The 20,598-nt window shown below is 56.1% G+C and overlaps 2 protein-coding genes across 2 annotated transcripts; one reads left to right on the plus strand and one right to left on the minus strand.

The window, feature by feature from the left end:
• The first annotated feature begins 563 nt into the window (after positions 1-563).
• Positions 564-10,607, plus strand: FAM171A2 (family with sequence similarity 171 member A2). The gene is made up of 8 exons (XM_003786268.2): positions 564-836; positions 4,116-4,343; positions 4,559-4,651; positions 7,463-7,621; positions 7,705-7,884; positions 7,981-8,097; positions 8,212-8,338; positions 8,882-10,607. Exons 1-8 carry the CDS (start codon positions 719-721, stop codon positions 10,341-10,343), a joined length of 2,484 nt encoding a protein of 827 aa, XP_003786316.1. The 5' UTR covers positions 564-718; the 3' UTR covers positions 10,344-10,607.
• Positions 10,608-10,966: 359 nt separating this feature from the next.
• GRN (granulin precursor) lies at positions 10,967-19,888 on the minus strand. The gene is made up of 13 exons (XM_012802983.2): positions 19,836-19,888; positions 14,735-14,879; positions 14,489-14,614; positions 14,300-14,384; positions 13,723-13,835; positions 13,492-13,627; positions 13,262-13,371; positions 12,937-13,060; positions 12,584-12,681; positions 12,254-12,499; positions 11,824-12,039; positions 11,510-11,740; positions 10,967-11,422 (listed from the first exon to the last, which is right to left on the minus strand). Exons 2-13 carry the CDS (start codon positions 14,870-14,872, stop codon positions 11,285-11,287), a joined length of 1,761 nt encoding a protein of 586 aa, XP_012658437.1. The 5' UTR covers positions 14,873-14,879; positions 19,836-19,888; the 3' UTR covers positions 10,967-11,284.
• Positions 19,889-20,598: the final 710 nt, after the last annotated feature.

The following is a 20,598-nucleotide window of genomic DNA, read 5'->3' on the forward strand; positions in this document are numbered from 1 at the left end:
CCACTTCACCCTGGGCCCACAGTAGCAGCATTTGTCGCGCCCCTGCCGGGTCATGTTAGTGCTAGACCTTTTCCATCATCATCTCGTTTCGTCGCTACAAGAACGCTACGAGTTAAAGATTAATACAACTCCTGTTTTAAAGGAGAACTGAGGACCGCAATGCTCCGTTACTTGCCTATAGCTTCGTAAAAGGTTCGGCAGTGGGCTTTGCCGCTAGCTCCCTAGCACTGCGTGGGTGTTTGTGCGGAGAGAAGGGAGCGGTAGAGCAAGGGGTTCTTAACACTTTTTTGAGACGCTCATGACTGTACCCTTCTGAGAGTGTGTTGTTTTAGCCATTCTCCCTCCTCCAAATTTTGCACCAAATTCTGGGGCCTCCCGAACGCCCCAAAACCCTTGCAAGAGGATCCTGATCACTACACTCCCCCGCAGCTCGGAGTCAGGGAGCGCGGCGTGGGGGCTGTGAGGTGAGCAGCGCAGGGGGGGCAGGGGGTGGAGCAGAACCGAAAGGAGGCGGTGCCGGGGGCCTGCGGTGCGGCACGCCGCCTGCAGGGGGCGCTGGCGGTGGCCCCGGCAGAGACAATCGTGCTGAGCGGGCGCCGCAGCCGGAGCGCGAGCTGGAGCGGCGAGCGCGGCGAGGCGCAGAGCTGGGGCTAAGCGGGGCCGGCCGAACGGGGCCAGGCGGGAGCCATGGACCGCTAGGGCCGGGCCGAGCCCCGCGATGCCGCTGCCGAGTAGCCCCAGTGTCCTCACGCGGCTGCTGCCGCTACTGGGACTGCTGCTCGGCGGCGCCTCCCGGGCTCCCGGCAAGTCGCCGCCCGAGCCCCTCAGCCCACAGGGTGAGTCTCCGCTGGGAGGGGCCGCGATCGCCGGCCAGAGCCGCTGGTCAGGCCCCTGCCCGCCAGTCTCCTTTTCGCAGCGCTCGGGAATTGGGGGGTATTCTGTTTCCCCGGGTTTGGGTAGGAGGAGCTGGGCGATCTGGGGTTTGCGCTTCTGGGGGAAAAGAGGACGGGGAGAGGGAGGCCGTCCGGAGCTGGGGTCTCGGGGAGACACAATAGAAGGGCGGGGGTCCACAGGCTCGGCGCCGCCGCCCCCTCCCGGCTTGTTTTTCTCCCTCCTGGTTCGCGAGGCGCTGCTGCCTGAGCCATTGTCTACAGAAGACACCCGCCCAGAGGAGGGCTGGGGTGGGCCCCGGCTTCGCAGCCCCCTCCGGGTTCCTAGCTTCCGACTCTTGCCCCGACCCTAGCTGGGTGGGGACGCAGGCTTCGGCTGCCACCCTAGGCCCGGACGGGGGCTGGGCGCCTAGAGCTGGGTTAGAAGGGGGAGGGGAGGTAGGGGAGTGGGTGAGGCTGTGGGCGGGATTGATTGCTCTAATGGGGCTCTTCGCCCTGAAGCCTGACAGCCCCCTGCCGGCCCCCGGGTTTAGAATTTGGGGTGCAACAAATAAACGCTGATCAACCCACGATGAACGAAGGGCTGCAGTTGGGGAGCTCTGAGAAAGGGGTACATTCTAATTCCTCGCTCAAGACGCATGGCAAGGATGTGGTCGCGGAGCCATGCTGAGCTGGCCGGCTGCAGGCACTGCCGGCTGGGAGGGCAGGTGCCCAGGTACCCGCGTCCCCATCCAGCAGGCCTTCTGGCATTTCTATCCCTTGCCCACCCCCAGATCACCCCCTCCTCATTTCACCTCTCCTTTGCAGTAGAGACCCTCCCAGCCCCTTGCTGGGCCCAGGTGGGTGTGTGAAGTGGGGGTGGGGCCGCTCCTGCAGTGGGAGCTCCAGACCCTGACTCCACACCCTGCACATTGGGCTTGGCTGCTCAGAAACCTCCACCCACTCCAGCCCTGCGCCCACTCCTAGCCTCCTGCCCTACCACCCTGGCTACTGCTTTTCCCTCCCCTGCCTGTGGGCCTCATCCCTGCCCAGTATCCTCCACTCTCTCCACTACCCCACTACCCTACCACCACCAAGGAGCTGACAGGAAAAGCGGGGGTGGAGGGGGCTCTGGATGAGGGAAGTGGGGTCCGGATGAAGGGAGGGGGTTGGTTTCCTCCTGGACCCAGGCGGAGCTGAAGCCCCAGAGAGGCATGGATACTGTATGGAATGTCAGGCTTTGAGGAATGGGAAATGGTCTTTCCCTGCCTCAGTCTCCCCTGCTCTCTGGGGAAGGAGATAAGGCTCTGCTTTATAGGAAGAGGCCCTGGTTTCACAGGAAGCTCCTCCCTCAAGTCCCTGCACCCCAGGGAAGGGGGCCCAGGGAATTGGCTGGAATAGATCCAGGATAGGGGGCTCTCTCAGGCAGCTGGCTGGGAGCCCAGGTTGAGGGGAGGGGGGAAGGGAACAGCTAGGCATTTGCCCCCTCCCCCAATAAGCTTGGCATCAATGCCTCCCTCAGGTCTTACCTGCCCACCCCTGTTTATTTCCCAGGCCTCCTTCCCTCTTCTGAGGCTTTGGCACTTGAACTCAAGACAGTCCCACAAATGACCACATATCAGACTCCTGCATTCCCTCTTCCCAGCTGCTCTATCCAGCTGGTCCTAGCCCAGTATAGGGGTGGGGGCCTTTAGCTTCTCAGAATTCCTACTGGATAGTGGGGGTGGGGGGGAATGCCTTCAGTTCCTTGAAGAATCAGAGAGCCAGAGTGGGTCAAGTGCATGCACCCACCCTGCAGCACTGGGCTCCTGCCTGGGAGGGGAGAGGGAAATGGGCTCAGGGGAACAGCTGGGTGGAATGCCAGGGGCAGGCGTGGCTCTGGACCAGGGTTGGAAGCCTGAGATAAGCCACCTGTCACTGTTAAGTGTCAGGCTCTACTCTAAGGTCTTCCCCTTCCTGGAGCCTACACAGAGCTCCCTGACCTCCCTGTGCCCTGCTGCTGTCACCTCTAGACTCTTTGTTGTGTACCCAGGCTCCCCTAGGTTTGCACATAGCACCCAGCCCACTCACCACCCACCTCCTGCCCCCCTCTCCGCGCACTGAGGTCTCTATTCTCCTCCAGGCATGATACTCATCCTTAGCAGCAAGGTAGGAGTAAGGTGTGTTCCTGAGGAAGCAGCTGTGCTAAGTGGGAAGTGGTCTGAGAGGCTGCCTGGGGAATGAATCCATGGGAACAACTCAAGGTCCCAGTTACCCCACCAAGCTAAGAACAACTGCAAAATACCCTGGCTGTAGTATCCTGGGGCTAGGGGAGAGGCATCTATGGAAAGCAAAAGATTTGCAGCCACTCCACACTGGCTTCCCTTGGGCCTGGGTTGGTCCACTCAGATCTCCTTCCCCTTGACAGGGCCCCAGCTCCCTGCCTGATCTGGGAGGAATGAGGGCATTGCCATGGTGACTGAAGCTGACCAGCTGGGAGGGGGCAGGCTGTAAATGTGAGGGAGAGGGGACAAGGGGTACTCATTTGGGCATAGGGTTTGGGGTGACTCTGTAATCTGAAGAGCCACAGGTCTGTGCAAAGGATCCTGGGAAGAGAATGAATAATGTGAATGACCATCCCCTTCTCAATTTTTTCCTGAAAACCAAAACTTCTGACTTAGCCTCAACCCTCCCTTCCAAACTTCTGGATCTTGACCTCCCTCCTCTTCCCCCTGGAGGCCTATGCTTCTCCACTTGTTCATCCTTTATCAGTACGCCCTTCCTTTTCTTCTCCCCAGACTCTGGACTCTAGAATTCATGTTCTAGAGGCAGACTGCATGCAGATCTGGATCCCAGCTCTCCTGGTAATGGTAGTGCAATTATCTAAATGTATCAAGCCTCAGTTTTCTTATCTGTGAAATGGGCTTAGGGCATATTTTACCTAACGCATCATTAACTGTAAGATAAACCATTATTTCATGTACTAGTATGAAAGGATAAAATGCTGCCAGTTGTAATTATGACATCATTAATCACAGATACAGCTTGAGTTCAAATATGAAAAAGTGTTAGATTTGATGAAATATAGTAATAGTCCCATCTTCCTCACAGGCTGATGGGAGGTTTAAGTTCTATAGATCTTGGCTCTTATCATACCTTCTTTAGCCTCAGCCCCAAAGCCTCTCCTAACCCACAACCAACACTCCTTCCTTTGATCTTGTGGCTTCCTCCTCCCTCCTCACTCCTCTCACCCCATCTTGCCCACAGAGATCCTGATCAAGGTGCAGGTGTATGTGAGCGGGGAGCTGGTGCCCCTGGCACGGGCCTCAGTGGACATTTTTGGGAACCGGACTCTGCTGGCAACTGGCACCACAGACTCAGAGGGTGTGGCCACTCTGCCACTCAGTTACCGCCTGGGCACCTGGGTGCTGGTCACTGCTGCCCGCCCTGGCTTCCTTACCAACTCTGTGCCCTGGCGTGTCGACAAGCTACCCTGTAAGTGCAGGGGCAGGTGGAGGGGGGATAGCAGCTGACCCTCCATCAGCCCCTTCCCAGAATAGTCCTTGGGGGCGGAGGGACAGGCTTTCCAGCAGCTGCTGCCTAGGCTGGGGTATGCAGAAGGAGCTGAGGGAGGATGAAGCCACTGGGACTCAGAGGGGGCACTTAGGAGGAAGGCTTTTTCTGGAGCTGACAGGCCACCCCTCTTGCAGTGTATGCATCCGTCAGCCTCTACTTACTCCCTGAGCGGCCAGCCACCCTCATCCTCTATGAGGACCTTGTGCACATCCTCCTAGGCTCTCCTGGTAAGGCTCCCCCTACCCTGTTCCACCCTGGCTCCTCTTCCTTTCCCTTGACCTGGGTATAGAGACTTCCAATCTTTTACATATTAGCTGGGTGCACTTGAGCAAGTCACTTAACCTCTCTGAGCCTTAATTTGTTCATTTGTAAGATGCAAAAAGATCAAATTGAGGTAAAGATTAAATAACATCAAACGTGCAAAAAAAAAAAAGCACAGGTGTTCAATAAATGTTTACAGTTATTGGGGCTTCTTGTGGTTTCTATTCTCCTTCTATTCCTACTTCCCTGCCACCTTTATCTTTAGTGGATCTACACAGATTTGTTGTGCATCTGCTGGGTGCCTGGCTATGTTAGAAGACCACAAAAGCAGTCCTTCCAAAGGTGTTGGACACCCATTGCAAGGCCTAGAGCAATCCCACAGTGGTACTTGTCTACTCAAAGGCTTTCAGTCTCACTCAACTAGTGCTTACTTCAGCGCCAACGGTGTGCGAGGCATCATGGCTAGTGCTGAGGAGCAATGGTGAGGAAGAAGACCTGCCCCCTGCCTTGTGGAGTTCTCAGACAAGTAGGAAGACAGACAGATCACTGCAATCCCTGGAGTAGTTACAGAGCAGGCAGGGGAGCAAATAGAGGACAGCTGCTTTCAATGCGGAGACATCCCTTCTTGCAAGTGTAGTTGGGCCAGCAATAGCTCGGTGAAGGGAACAGCTGGACTACAGAATGGAAGCAAGAGTGAGGTGGGAGCAGAAGCATCTTCACTGGAGAGGAAGGCCTGGAGGAGTCATGAAGGTGCAGGACAGAAGGCGAGCATTACCTGGCTAATGCTAGAGAGCCACAGTGGGGCCTGGAATGGGAGAAACACTTTCCCTATGTAGATTCTGAGTTTGAACCTTTGTCACCAAGCTACTCTTGTGTGCTTATCTTAGTCATTTCAATCTAGAGGCTTCTAAATGTCCTTCCAGATTTTTAAAATGCTGAATGGGCTATTTGTTGTCCCCTAGCTTAAAGCCCTCAGTACAGGCTCAGCACCTACAGCTCAGTGGCAAGGGCACTGGCCACATACATGAGGGCTGGCAGGTTCGAACCCAGCCCAGGCCTGCCAAACAACAATAACTACAACAATAAAAAATAGCTGGGCATGTAGCAGGTGCCTGTAATCCAGCTATTTGGGAGGCTGAGGCAAGGGAATCGCTTAAACCCAAGAGTTTGAGGTTGCTGTGAGCTATGATGCTACGGCACTCTACCAAGGGTGACAAAGTGAGACTCTGTCTCCAAAAGACAAAAGCCCTCAGTACAAATCCCAGGCCCTGTCCCAGAGCCAGCAAGGCCCTCATGGGCCAGGCAACTGTTGCATATTACCCCTGCAATCCAGTTACCTGCCCTTGCAGTCCTCAGACAGTTCCTGCTGCCCTATGCCTCTGGACATTTCCCATGCCAGTCCTCGTAGAAGCCCATTCTCACTCTCTTTCCTGACTCTTACTCATCCTGCAAGACTCTAACGGGGCCTCCCCTGAGCTGGTGGGCCAAGCTCCAATAGGCCCCTGCATCCCTCTGTTACAACAGTGAGACTGGAAGGGATGGTAGCTGAGACGCTGGGCCCTGGCACCGAATGGCCTGGGCTTCAAACCAGGCTCAATGATTGGGCAAGTTATTGAACTTCTTCCTTCATTTTTGCATCTATAAAATGGGGTTGATGGGCAGCGCCTGTGGCTCAAAGGGGTAGGGCCCTGGCCCCATATGCCAGAGGTGGCGAGTTCAAACCCAGCCCCGGCCAAAAACTGGGAAAAAAAAGGTGGGGAGCTGATGATAAATATACATCAGGGGTTAGTATCCTAATTACAGGGGTTAATACAGGTAACTTGCCCAGAACAATGTCCAGCATATCTTAAAGCTTAATAAATGTTAGCTATGACCATATTGCATCGGAATTCTGTTCATGTTCATGCCTTCCTCCCCAACACATGCACATATGACCTAAGCTTCTAATGAGGCAATCACTAGCTACCTGTGTCTGTTTAAATTGAAATAATTTACATTAAAAATTCATCACTTTTTTTTTTGAGACAGAGTCTCACTATGTTGCCCTCGGTAGAGTGCTGTGGTGTCACAGCTCATAGCAACCTCAAACTCTCGAGCTTAAGCAATTCTCTTGCCTTGCCTCCCAAGTAGCTGGGACTATAGGCACCTGCCATAACACTCGGCTATTTTTGTTGTTGTAGTTATCATTGTTATTTGGCAAACCACCTCCAGGTCTGGTGTATGTGGCTGGCACCCTAGCCACTGAGCTACAGGCACCGAGCCAAAAATTCATTAAATTCTTAAACATTGGTAAATTCAGTCTCAGTCACAGTGGCTACATTTCAAATGCTTTACAGCCATGTGTGCCTAGCAGTACAATGGGTCACACAGAGAACATTCCCATGGCATCAGAAAGTTGTAAATGACAGCACAACACTAGACTGTAACTTGAAAGCAGGGTGTTACATCATTCATTTTTACACTCCTTGTACCTGACCCAATGCCTGCCACACTGTAGACAATACTAATTGCTGATGATTTGAACCTCAGCATTTTATAGGTTTATAAGGAAACAGCATTTCCAAGAGAGCAAATAACCTTCTGAGGGTCTCAGCAATTTCAGGTCTATGTCCCTTTTAGATTAACATTCTAGGACTGCCCAGTTCTCTCCCCAAGGCAACACCCTCCCTTCCCAAATGGCCTGACCCAGTGGCTTCCCTTCTTGGATACTGGCTTTCTGTTCTGGGCCCTGGGAAACCTTGTCCCTGGCCAGGCCACTGCAGCCTCTTTCCATCCAGGTGCCCGCTCCCAGCCCTGGGTGCAGTTCCAGCGCCGGGCTGCCCGCCTACCTGTCAGCTCCACCTACAGCCAACTCTGGGCCTCGCTCACACCTGCCAGCACCCAGCAGGAAATGCGTGCTTTCCCTGCCTTCCTGGGCACTGAAGCCTCCAGCTCAGGTATGCTGGATGCCCAGTATGAAAGGGTTCTCCCCACCACTGCCCCACAACTAGCTCTCAGCCTTTGTGTCCTCTTCCCTCAGGCAATGGCTCCTGGCTGGAGCTGATGCCTTTGGCTGCTATAAGTGTGCACCTACTGACAGGTAATGGGACAGAGGTGCCACTCTCAGGTCCCATTCACCTGTCCCTGCCTGTGCCCTCAGAGGCACGTGCCCTTGCTGTGGGCACCAGCATTCCAGCCTGGAGGTTCGACCCCAAGAGTGGTAAGTGCTTCCAGGGGTTGCAGTGCTAGAGTTGGGGGAGGGGAGAAAGTGGGACTTAGGTGGGAAGGACATTGAGTTTGATTTCGCCTCTCCCAGGGCTGTGGGTACGAAATGGCACTGGCGTAATCCGGAAGGAAGGCCGGCAGCTCTACTGGACTTTCGTCTCTCCCCAGCTGGGGTACTGGGTAGCTGCCATGGCCTCTCCCACAGCTGGTGAGAGCAGTGGGTCAGTGGGGGTGGGGAGTGGGAGAGAGGGAGGCTGGGAGAGTGGATTTCTCCTCAAAGGCGGGAAGGGCATCCACACCTGAACGCTAAGCCCTGGCACAGGGCTGGTCACCATCACATCGGGCATCCAGGACATTGGCACCTACCACACCATCTTCCTGCTCACCATCCTGGCCGCCCTGGCCCTGCTGCTGCTTATCCTGCTATGTCTCCTCATCTACTACTGCCGGTGAGTGCCCAGCCTCCTCTCCTCCCACTGAGGCCGCACTATGCCTAGTCTTGAGCTGGGCACTAGGGCCCCACAGATTCCTAAAACACAATTCTGGTCCTCAAGGTCTGAAAGGAAAGGACTTCGTATGCACATGCACAGCCCTTAAAAGACTAGCTTAAGGAGGGGGCGGGAGGCGGCAGACAGGAGGCAGGACCTACAGCTGCTCCTTCTAGCCCATCTCTCCCTCCCAGAGGACCCTAGGCCAGACACCTGTTTCTCAAGTTTTCATGGAACCTCCTACAAGCAAAGAAGTGCAGAGCTCACCCCAGGGGGATACAAACTTACACAACTGCTGAAGAGGCCTTCCACACTCTTCCAAACTCTTTGCACAAACCTCTCCCAAGCCCCCTACCCATCTCTCCTGAACGCCCCAGGCATTCTTCCCACCCCAGTCCTCCAACTATACCCATCCCTCACCTTGTAACTGAGGCCGGGGTGTTAGGGAGCTACTCTGGCCCTCACCTTTCCCTTGAGTGTCCCTGTCTCCTCCTTCCTCTCCAGGAGGCGCTGCCTGAAACCCAGGCAACAGCACCGCAAGCTGCAGCTCTCCGGGCCCTCCGACGGTAACAAACGAGACCAGGCCACCTCGATGTCCCAGCTCCACCTCATCTGTGCAGGACCCCTGGAGCCCGCCTCGTCTGGAGACCCCGAGGCTCCGCCTCCAGGCCCCCTCCACTCGGCCTTCTCCAGCTCCAGGGACTTGGCTGCTTCCCGGGACGACTTCTTCCGCGCCAAGCCGCGCTCGGCCAGCCGCCCGGCCGCAGAGCCTTCGGGTGCCCGGGGAGGCGAAGTTGCAGGGCTCAAGGGCGCCCGCTCGGTCGAGGGTCCTGGCGGATTGGAGCCGGGCCTGGAGGAGTACCGGCGGGGGCCTTCAGGAGCTGCGGCATTTCTGCACGAGCCGCCCTCGCCGCCGCCGCCCTTCGACCACTACCTGGGCCACAAGGGGGCGGCAGAAAGCAAGACCCCCGACTTCCTGCTGTCGCAGTCGGTGGATCAGCTGGCGCGGCCACCGTCGCTCAGCCAGCCGGGGCAGCTCATCTTCTGCGGCTCCATCGACCACCTGAAGGACAATGTCTACCGCAACGTCATGCCCACCCTGGTGATCCCCGCGCACTACGTGCGTCTCAGCGGCGAGGCTGGCGCCGCGGGTGTAGGCGATGAGCCCGTCCCGCCCGAGGGCGCGGCCCCTGGCCCCGCGCGTCCTTTTCCCCAGCCCGACCCTCAGCGGCCGCTAATGCAGGGCCACTCGGGCGCTGGGGGCGAGGGCGGCGGGGGTGGCGGCGGCGAGGGATGGGGGAGCGGGCGTTCTGCGCCAGTCAGCGGCTCCGTCACTATCCCGGTGCTGTTCAACGAGTCCACCATGGCACAGCTCAACGGGGAGCTGCAGGCGCTGACCGAGAAGAAGCTGCTGGAATTGGGCGTGAAACCTCACCCGCGTGCCTGGTTCGTGTCCCTGGACGGGCGCTCCAACTCGCAAGTGCGCCACTCCTACATTGATCTGCAGGCTGGCGGAGGGGGCCGCAGCACAGACGCCAGCCTGGACTCCGGCGTCGACGTACACGAGGCGCGGCCCACGCGCCGCCGGGCCCCAAAGGAGGAGCGGGAGCGCGCCCCGCCTGCAGCGCCGCTGCCGCCGCCCGCGCCCCCACGCCTGGCGCTCAGCGAGGACACGGAGCCGAGCAGCAGCGAGAGCCGCACGGGTCTCTGCTCCCCGGAGGACAACTCGCTGACCCCGCTGCTGGACGAGGTGGCGGCGCCCGAGGGCCGGGCGGCCACGGTGCCCCGAGGTCGGGGCCGCAGCCGCGGGGACAGTTCCCGCAGTAGCGCCAGCGAGCTGCGGCGCGACTCGCTCACCAGCCCGGAGGACGAGTTGGGGGCGGAGGTGGGCGACGAGGCTGGCGACAAGAAGAGCCCGTGGCAGCGGCGGGAGGAGCGGCCACTCATGGTGTTCAATGTCAAGTAGCGCTGGCGCCGCCTCGGGGTCTGCCCCCACCCCTTCCTCCTGGGCCCATCCCCAGGGTGCGCGCCCTGGGAGCCTGCGGGGGCACTCGCTCTTAGCCCCAGCCTCTGCTGGAAAGGCGTCCAGGGGCCTGCGGAGTCGTCCGTGGTATGTGCTGGGTAATGTCTTGCGGAGGGACCCTGTGTCTGCCTCCAAGCCAAGGGAGTGAAGGGTCCGGCTCCCCACTGGGAGGTGCTGGGGAGGAGGGCTGGGTGGGGGGGAAGCAGCGCCTGTATAGACGCGGCTGTATATAGAAAGTTCTATCGTGGGGAAGCAGAAGGGGCAGCCCAGCCTGAGCTGCTAGTGTGAGGGCTGGGAAGGGAAGGGGCATTTTCTGTGGACCCCTGGGAGGGAAGGGGTGCTGCTTGCTGACTAGCCCACTTCTGGGCTACGATGTCACAGAGCTGGTGGCTGGGGCAGCTCTGGGGACTAGGGGATAATGTGATGGGGCAGCTGTAGGCAACAGCAAATATAAAATTGGTGAGGGTGACGCCCGTGTGTCTTTCTGTGGGGTGGGGGAACATTGGCACTGGACAAAACACCTGCTCAGGGGGGCCCTGGAGAGGGCAGGCAGCGGGGCCAAATCAGACTGTTAAGAAAGTGTACAAACTTTATTGGAACACACACACACAGACACACACACCCCTGTGGATAGGGAAGAGCACCTGGCCACAGGGTCCGCAGAAATGGGGGGAGGGCTTGGCAGCTTGTATTGTGGCTTTTGCCACAGCCACCATTCTGATAGGGAAGGCCTTAGAGTGAGGCCCCACGTCTCATGGTGATAGAGGGACTCAGAATGGTGGGGGTGGGAGGATTTGGTTGGAGAGAGGTGCTGGGGAGGCCTGAGCAGTGGGCACCCTCTAAGCAGGGTCCCAAGGGCTGCGGAGTGTCTTCAGTCCTGTCCCTCACAGCAGCTGTCTTGGGGCTGGGTTCCTCGAAGGGCTGTCCCAGCGCAGGGTACCTCTGCGCAAACACTTGGTGCCCCTGGCCCCACAGCGGAAGCCAGCAGGACAGCAGTGACGCTGATCTGTACAACAGATACCCTGGACGGCGAGAGGAGGGTGAGAGTTGGACAAGGCAGGAATTGGCCCATGGCCATATCCAGCCCCAGGGTAGGGGTTGGCACTGACCTGGCGGTAGGGACAGCATGCCCAGCCCCCTCGGCTGTCTCGGCAGCAGGTCTGGTTATCATGGCAGAAGCGGCCTGACCCACACTGCACGTCACTCACACCCACAAGTGGGCCTTGGGCTAGGCGGGCAGCAGGCTGGGCTGAGTCCACTTCCTTCTCACAGGACCGGGCCTTCACATTGCAGGTATACCCAGCTGGGCAACAGTGCCGGCGATCCTCACAGCACACGGCCTGGGTCAGGGGAGGGATGGCATCATATTCCTGTCCCACTGGCCTTAGCCCTCTTATCCAGGTGCAGGAGGGTGAGCACTCACATGGGGCAACTGGCAGCAGGCCCAGCCCCCACTCAGGCTTGGGCAGCAGGTCTGCCCCACTGGGCAGCTGGTGTGCTGATCACAGCCAATGTCTCTGGGGCGGGCAGGTGTCTTCTCCAATCCGGCCACTATCTTGTTCCCCCTCTGACACCGTCCCTCAGCTACGCATGTGTAGCCCTGGGGGCAGCAATGCTGCTGGTCCAAGCAGCAGACAGCCTGGGGAATAGGCAGGAAAGGGTGGCCTAGGGAGCTCATATCTGGGGCGCAGTGCTGACTGAGCCCCAAGCTACCCCAGCCAGCCTCTCCTGTTAATAGCTGGGTGTCACCTGTGGGCTAGGTAGGCAAAGTTTGGAGGAGTAAAGCAGTAGCAGTCTGGCCAACCATCTCCCTAGGCCAAGCCACCCTTAGCGCTGTCACCCTACCCACATACCTCTGGGAGAGGACAGCAGCCCCACTCCCCAGACTGGAGTTGGCAGCAGGTGCTGGTAGAGGGACAGCTGGTGAAGTTATCACAGTGGATGTCACTCTTCACAGCTTGTGGCTCCAGTGGGCTGAGGTAAGCTGGGGCCTTCTCCATCCAGGGCACCTGGTAGGGCCCCTGCTCACAGGTACCCTTCTCTGTTTCACACCTAAACCCCTTGGGACAGCAGTGTATGTGATCCTCACAGCACACAGCCTAGGGTGGATGGAGAAGGACCAGTGAGCACAAGGACCTAACTGCTACCCTCAGCTCACCCCCCCACCCCTGACTCCTGGGTACCTGGGTAAAAGGGCAGCAGCCCCAAGCCCCCGTCTGTAGGCGGCAGCAGGTGTAGCCATCTGGGCAGCTCACCTCCATGTCACATTTCACCTCCTGCACTGTAAGGGAGGCAAAGAGGTCAGCAGTGGTACTTGGGACCCTCAGAGGTACCCACCCTTTGCCTGCTCTACAGCTAGAACCAGATGCTGAGGATGGAGGTTACCACTTATGGCACCCTACAGCTATCCTAAGGCAACACCTAGTGGGGAGAAAAGAGAGCCCCACTCCCACATCTGTGTCCAGAACAGTGGGGTGGGAAGCACCTCCTTGTGGTACAGGTGGAATGAAATTGTGGCCGTGCCTGCCCTTGGTACCTATGTGTGCAGGCAGTTTAGTGAAGAGCTCTGTAGTGTTCTCCTTAGAGAGGCACTTATTCTGGATCAGGTCACACACAGTGTCTTGGGGACAGCAGTGCAGGTGGTCGGAGCAGCAGATGGCCTGAACGGAAACAGAGGGTCGGTTCTTGTAACTTCCAGTCTCAACTATGTGTAAGCAGCAGGCCCACCGATGCTGGCACTGCCCCAATCTTCCACTAGAGGGTGGCATGAGTCCTGAGCCAACCAGGCTCCCACCAGCCAGCCAGCCAGTCCTATCTCCCCAGGAGGCCCACAGCCAAGCTGGCTCCAGCCCCTCACTCACGTTGGGCATCGGGCAGCAGCCGTACTTCCCACTGGGCAGTTCACAGCACGTAGAACCATCAGGGCACTGGGACTGCCCATCGGGGCACACTACCGAAGTAGACAAAGCCACTGGAAGAGGAGCAAGGCATGAGCAGCAGCCAGGGTTGGGGGGATCTTTACCATCTGGAGTGAGATGAGGCCTAACCCCCCCCTGCCCCCGGCTCCCAGCCCCATGATCTCCCTCCTCACCTCCCCGATTAGTCCTCTGTGCAGGGATCTTCTTTGCCAGGGGGTGGACCCCCATGGGTGTGATGCAGCGGGCATTAACCAGGTCACAGGAGGAACCATGGGGACAGCAGTGCACCTTATCTTCGCAGCATGAAGCCTTAGAAGAGATGATCCTGACTCAGTCTCTGCCCACTCCTACCCCCTAACTCTGCCCCACCACCTTCTCCAAACCCCACCTCCCCAGAACTGTACCTGGGGTATGGGGCAGCATCCCCAGGAGCCATCAGCCATAACACAGCATGTAGAGGAGTTTGGGCATTCAAACTGGCTCCCAGGGCACTGGACAGCCCCCAAGAGGTTGTTATCTGTGGACAAGATGATGCAGGATGCAGGATCTCACCAACCCGGCCAGTAAAGGTCATTGCCCAAGGAGCTAATGGCCTAGCTATAGTGGGTGGAATGATACTAGAGCTTGGTGAGCTCCCAGGTACCCCTAAGCCTCCCTCCTCAATCTGTTTCCTGCCTCAGCAAGGTGACACAGAAAAGGTAACCACTGACAGTGGGTTAGCATCAGACCAGTCCAGCTTGACCTCTCCCCACCCCTGCAATGCCTGGACCTGGCCTGGGGTCCTGTTTTCTCTTCTGTCCCCTACTATCTCCAGAACTGTCCCTCTGTCCAGAGCAGAGGGTTGCTTAGTACAGATGCCACATGAATGTGAATGAGAGCACCAGGGCTGGAACCAGGATCACCTGGCTGGCTCAGCTCCTGGGTGCTCCAGGTTCCACATGCTACCCATCCACCTGGCCTCCACCTGAGCCCCTGTCATACCTGCTTTTTGGAAGCAGGATCGTCCATCAGCACTGCAGTGGAAGCCCCGTGGGCAGCAGTGGTGGCCATCTGCACATGACACAGCCTATAGGACACGGAAAAGTCTATGAGGCCCTTTTACCTGGGGGTAGGAGAGTGCAGGAAAGGTGTAAATGCAGACCTCCATTGAGCTACCAGCTCCTCCCTCACCTCTGGGAATGGGCAGCAACTGGAAGTCCCTAAGATGGTGAGAAGGCAGGAGTAGCCAGCAGAGCAGTGGCCATCAACCTGGCAGGGTTTGCCCAGACGCCTGCTCAGTGCTGTGGGCCATGTGTCCTGGGAAGAGAGGGAAGGAGATAAACCAAAAAACCTGTGCCTGGCCACCTCTGGCCAACCCAAGATGACCCTTTGGGAAAACCCAAGCTGTCAGCTCTTGCCCAGCTGAAGAGCACTCACCAGAAGAGGATTGCAGCAGCTGTAGCTGGCTCCTCCTGGGTCCAGGCAGCAGGCCACAGGGCAGAGCTGACCATCTGGGCACTGTGTTCCAGCCACCAGCCCTGCCACCAATGCCACCCAGCTCACCAGTGTCCACATGGTCCACCTGCAAAAACCATGGAGCATCTGCCACCCTTAATTCTTTTTTTTTTTTTTTTTTTTTTTTTGAGACAGAGCCTCAAGTCGTGCCCCTGGAGAGTGCTGTGGCATTACAGCTCACAGCAACCTCCAACTCCTGGGCTCAAGGGAGTCTCCTGCCTCAGCCTCCCAAGTAGCTGGGACCATAGGTGCCTGCTACAACACCTGGCTATTTTTTGGTTGCAGCTGTCATTGTTGTTTGGCGGGCCCGGGCTGGGGATTCGAACCTGCCACCTTAGGTGTATGTGGCTGGCGCCTTAGCCACTTGAGCCACAGGCGCTGAGCCGCCACCCTTAATTCTTAAGCCACTCACCCAGCCCCATGCCAAGGTCCAGGCCCAAGACTACATGAGCCTGTCCAACAAATCTCTGTCCAGGCAGAGAGAAAGCCGAGCAGGTTGAGACCTTCCTATGATGTCTTCTGTGTGTGTCACACATGTACAAGCACATACACAGCCATAAGCATGAATGTTGGCATGCATAGGTGTGTGGGTCTGAGTTCCCAACACATGGCCTGACACGCAGGTCTCTCTGAGTGTGTGTGTAAATGTAGGCCTGTGACAGGAAGATATGATTTCTGTGGGTCTAATCTGTGGGAATGTGGGCCTTCCTCTCCAGGGGTATGAGAAAGGCATCAGTAGCCATGGGAGAGGATGGGGCTGGGGTACAAGGAGGGAGCCCTCTTCCCAGGAGAAAGCAGGGTTCCCCTTCTGCAGCCAGCCTGTCCAGATGTCTCCTCACCCAACACTGCTCATACTCATACCCCACTAAGGTTTTGGTGGGTGGAGCAGCCCCATGATGACATGGGAAACCACAGGCTTGAGAAAGTTGTGAAAAAGGAAGTACAGTGGCCAGTGGAATCTGGGCTGCCTTCTCAAAAGACCAGTCACCACCTGCCCACAACTGTTCCTCCTCACCTACGGAAGGGGATATAGAGGCTGGATCAGCCTTCAAGACTCCTGTGTATTGAGCGACCCCCAACACCACTAGGGCCCTTTCAGACCCCCCAAATATACCCCTTCCTACCCTCGCCTCTCGCTCTACCCTGAAAGTAAAAATCAGCCACGTGCAGAAAGGAACCACGTGTACCTGTGGGGCTGCCTGTCTGAGTCAGCAGGAGGAACCCAGCCTCACGTCTCTGGTGTAGGCAGCCTCTTCCTAAAATCCCCTTCCCCTAAACCCAGCAGTAGCTTGACAGAGCAGCCAGAGAGATGTTACCCTGCCTGGAGGAGCAACAGTAGTAATGTCTGATGAGCCTCTTGGGAGCCAGTTACAATACTCTCTGTTATTTTATTTTTTTGCAACAACCATCCGGTGTACCTTTGCTTTTATTTTTAGAAATAGGATCTGTCTCTATGTTGCACAGGCTGGATTTGAACCACTGGGCTAATGTGATCCTCCCACCTCAGCCTTCCAAGTAGCTGGGCCTACAGGTGCACACCACCTCAATCCCTTACCTTTTAAGGGAGGAAACTGAAGCTCAGAGATATAATATAATATAATATATATATCATATATATATTTTTTCTTTTGAGACAGAGTCTCACTATGTTGCCCTTGGTAGAGTGCCATGGAGTCATAGCTCACAGCAACCTCAGACTCTTGGGCTTAAGAGATTCTCTTGCCTCAGCCTCCCAAGTAGCTGGGACTATAGGCACCCGCTACAACGCCCAGCTATTTGTTGTTGTTGTAGTTGTCGTCGTTGTTTAGCAGGCCCGGACCGAGTTCGAACCTGCCAGCCCCAGTGTTTGTGGCCAGCACCTTAACCACTGAACTACAGGCACTGAGCCAATGAAAAATATTCTTAAGAGGCTAGGGCTCAGTGACTTACGCCTGTAATCCTAGCAGTCAGTCTGGGAGGCTGAGGCATAGAAAAACTAGCTGGGGTGCGGTGCCTGTGGCTCAGTGGGTAGGCGCCAGCCCCATATACCGAGGGTGGTAGGTTCGAACGCGGCTCCGGCCAAACTGCAACAAAAAATAGGCAGGTATTGTGGCAGGAGCCTGTAGTTCCAGCTACTGGGGAGGCTGAGGCAAAAGAATCACCTAAGCCCAAGAGCTGGAGGTTGCTGTGAGTTGTGAGGTGTGAGGCCATAGCACTCTACCGAGGGCATCAAAGTGAAACTCTGTCTCTTTAAAAAAAAAAAAAAAGGAAAGAAAAGAAAAACTAGCTGGGCATTGTGGCAGGTGCCTGTAGTGCTAGCTACTTGGGAGGCTGAGGCAAGAGGATTGCTTAAGTGCAGGAGTTTGACGTTGCTGTGAGCTGTGGTGCCATAGCACTCTACCCAGGGCTACAGAGTCTCTGTCTCAAAAAGGAAAAAACAAAAAGAAATTTAACAAAATGTTACATTGTTGGTGAAATGTACTACATATACCTTATAGGCCTATCATGAAGATATCTGTACTGAACAATTGAAACACGCTTGTCATTCTCTAAACAATACAGTATAACAACTATTTATAATAAGTAACATTTATATTTTATTTGGTATAATAAGTAATCTGGAGATGATGTAAAGAATACAGGAGGATACGGCTCGGCGCCTGTGGCTCAAGTGGCTAAGGCGCCAGCCATGTACACCCAAGGTGGCGGGTTCAAATCCATCCTGGGCCCGCCAAACAACAATGACGGCTGCAACCAAAAAATAGCCGGGCGTTGTGGCGGGCGCCTGTGGTCCCAGCTACTTGGGAGGCAGAGGCAGGAGACTCGCTTGAGCCCAGGAGTTGGAGGTTGCTGTGAGCTGGGATGCCACGGCACTCTACCCAGGGGGAGAGCTTGAGGCTCTGTCTCAAAAAAAAAAAAAAAAGACTACAGGAGGATATGTATGGTTCATATGCAAATACTATGCCATTTTATATCAGGGACTTGAGCATTTCACAGATTTTGGTATCCAAAGGGGGGAATCCTAGAAACTAATTCTCAACATATACGAAGGTCATGTCATAAATCAAGTCAGGTGACTGGCTGGGCACCGTGGCTCACACTTGTGATCCTAGCACTTCAGAAGGCCAAGGCAAGAGGATCACTTGAGGTCAGGAGTTCAAGACCAGCCCAAGCAACACAGCAAGATCCTGACTCTATTAAGAAAAAAGAAAAGGCCCAGTATGGTACTGCCTGCCTGTAGCATTTGCTACTTGGGAGGTGGAGGCAGAGGATTGCTTGAGCCCAAGAGTTTGAGGTTACAGTGAGCTGTGATCATACCACTGCGCTCCAGCCTAGACAACAGAGCAAGACTCTATCTCTAAAAAACAAAAAGGTAGGCTGGGTGCGGTGGCTCACACTGTAATCCTGGCACTCTGGGAGGCCGAGATGGGTGGATTGCCTGACCTCATGGGAGGTTTGAGACCAGCCTGAGCAAAAGCCAGACCCCCATCTTTAAAAATAGCTAGGCATTGTGGTGGGTGCCTGTAGTCCCAGCTACTTGGGAGGCTGAGGCAAGAGAATCCCCTGAGCCCAAGAGTTTGAAGTTGCTGTGAGCTATGACGCCACAGGACTCTACTGGAAGGCAACAAAGTGAGACTCTGTCTCAAAAAACAAAAACAAAAAGGCATGACAACAGGCTTTGATGTCTCCAGAGCACACTGGGCCCAGGTTCATCTTGTAAGTGGCACCCTGGGCAGTGCCTAGAATAGTGCCCCAAACCCTAGGGAATAGATCCAACAGGCAGGACAGAAATGGGTGCAGGGACTTTGCACTTGGGTCCTAGTACTAGAATTGCCACCAACCAATTGTAAGGACCTTAGGAGCTGCTCCTTGTCTGTGTGCCTCAATTCCTCAGGAGTCTGTGTAGACAGTGCTGGGGAGGAGAGGAAGGAAATCCCACCCAGACCCTCTCCTTCAATGGCTTTTTTCAAGTGCCCCTTCCTCGAACTCAAAGAACATCCCAAAAGGCCACCACCTGGCTGGATAAGGATAAAGAAGACTGGTCCTGGACTGCTGTCCCTCTCACCCTCTCCAACCCCTACAGCTCTCATGCAAAACAGTTGCCCTACCTGCTTCCTGGGCAGGGGAGTTAGCCTCACCCCTTAGCAGGCTGACCCGCTGTCCTGGCTTGTTGGGAAAAGGTGCCTGTCTGCACAGGAGTATTAGCCCTTCGGTGAGTTCCCTTTGTTTATCCTGAGGTTAGGAAGTAGACAGTGTGCGGCTACTCAACACACGCACGCGCACACAGATCAGGGACGTGGGGGAGGGGGACCGATTCCTCTCTGCAGGGTTCTGAGTAGCAGCCTCTCACCCCGACAGAACTCTGCCAAAACAACTCCAAGGGGCCGGAGCCTCGTCAAGCCCCTAGCTCCGTCATCTTCCACTAGGTGGCATCCCCCGCCCCAGCTCCGAGTGCCAAGGGGAGAGGAAATTTCCCAAAGGAGAGACAACTCAAAAAAAGGAGGAAAAAGTGGCGGGGAAAGGCAGAAGTTAGCTGGTTCCACCCCCCACGAAGGAAGTAAGGAAGAACCAGACACAACGCAGAGGCTAAGTCACCACTCCCAAGTTTCTACTACCTCTGGGAAGCCAAGGTCTCAAGTCCCGCGCCAGCCCCTCGGAACTCCCGGACCACAGGCGGGCACCTTTCCTACTCTGAGCCGCGAGGACCACCTACCACCACCACAGGGAAAGAGCCGGCGCCTGCCGACAGGGGGAGAAGCTGGCTCAAGAATGAGGTGGTCCCTGCTTTGGGGTGACGGGCCGAAGCCTCCCAGGATGCTGGGGAGGAAGAGAGCCTCCTTCTAATGGGGGTCATTGCAATTACTGCTTACTGCCCCCCTCTGATAAGACTCCCTCCAGTGCATCAGAAATCCCCAAAGAAATTTCCTTAAGCGAGTCTTCTCTTGTCTCCCAGCTGAGACTCCAGAGAAACCTCAAGCCCACATGGCCCTCGCTGGTCCTCTGGGCAGCAGCAGGGTAAAGATCTGCGCGGCAACCCACCTACCTGCGTCTGGATCTTCGCTTGCTGGGTAGCAGTCGGCGGTCAGCTTGAGAACTACAGCCCCTCGGCGCCATGACCCGCCCACCTTAGCTTCCATTGGCTGGGGCGTCATGATGGTTGCGCTCCCATTGGTTACTCATCGACATAGAGGCGGGGCCAGCCTGGAAAGCTGTGTTTCTTTTCCTACTCAATTCACTCTCCTCCTCCGCTCCCTCTCTGTCTCTCTACACCCCATTTCCAGGGATCATGTGACTGGAGAATCATGTGATACCATGGCCCGTCTCAGGCCGGCAGCAGGTGCTCGCGTTGGCACTTTTCCCCTAGTCCTGCGGGCGCTTGGGAGAGTTTGTTCGAGACATGTCTGAGGACATTTACAGCCCACGAGACTGCTGCTTCTGGGTAGGGGTGGTCAAGGACGTTTACAGGATGTCTGCTTCTGGATTTGAGATATTTCTGCATCCCCATTCTACTCTATTCAGCATACTCGGATGAAATGCTGGGCAGCCAGGCCCCAGAGGGAGTTGAGAGATAACTATGAGAACGACCATAAACAGCTCATAGGCCAGACTCTGTGGCTAACATCCGTATACCCAGCACTTCGTGAGGCCAAGGAGCGAGGATTGCTTAAGGCTGGTAGTTCAAGACCATCCTGAGGAACATAGCAAAACCCCGTCTCTTAAAAAAAAATTTTTTTTTAAATTAGGACATGGTGGCATGCTCCTGTCTTCCAGCTGCTGAGGTGGCTGAGGCAGGAGTATCGTTTGAG

The sequence above is a fragment of the Otolemur garnettii genome, unplaced genomic scaffold, assembly GCF_000181295.1.
Source record: "Otolemur garnettii isolate 467f Iridium unplaced genomic scaffold, OtoGar3 scaffold00018, whole genome shotgun sequence".
Classification (NCBI taxonomy): Eukaryota; Metazoa; Chordata; class Mammalia; order Primates; family Galagidae; genus Otolemur; species Otolemur garnettii.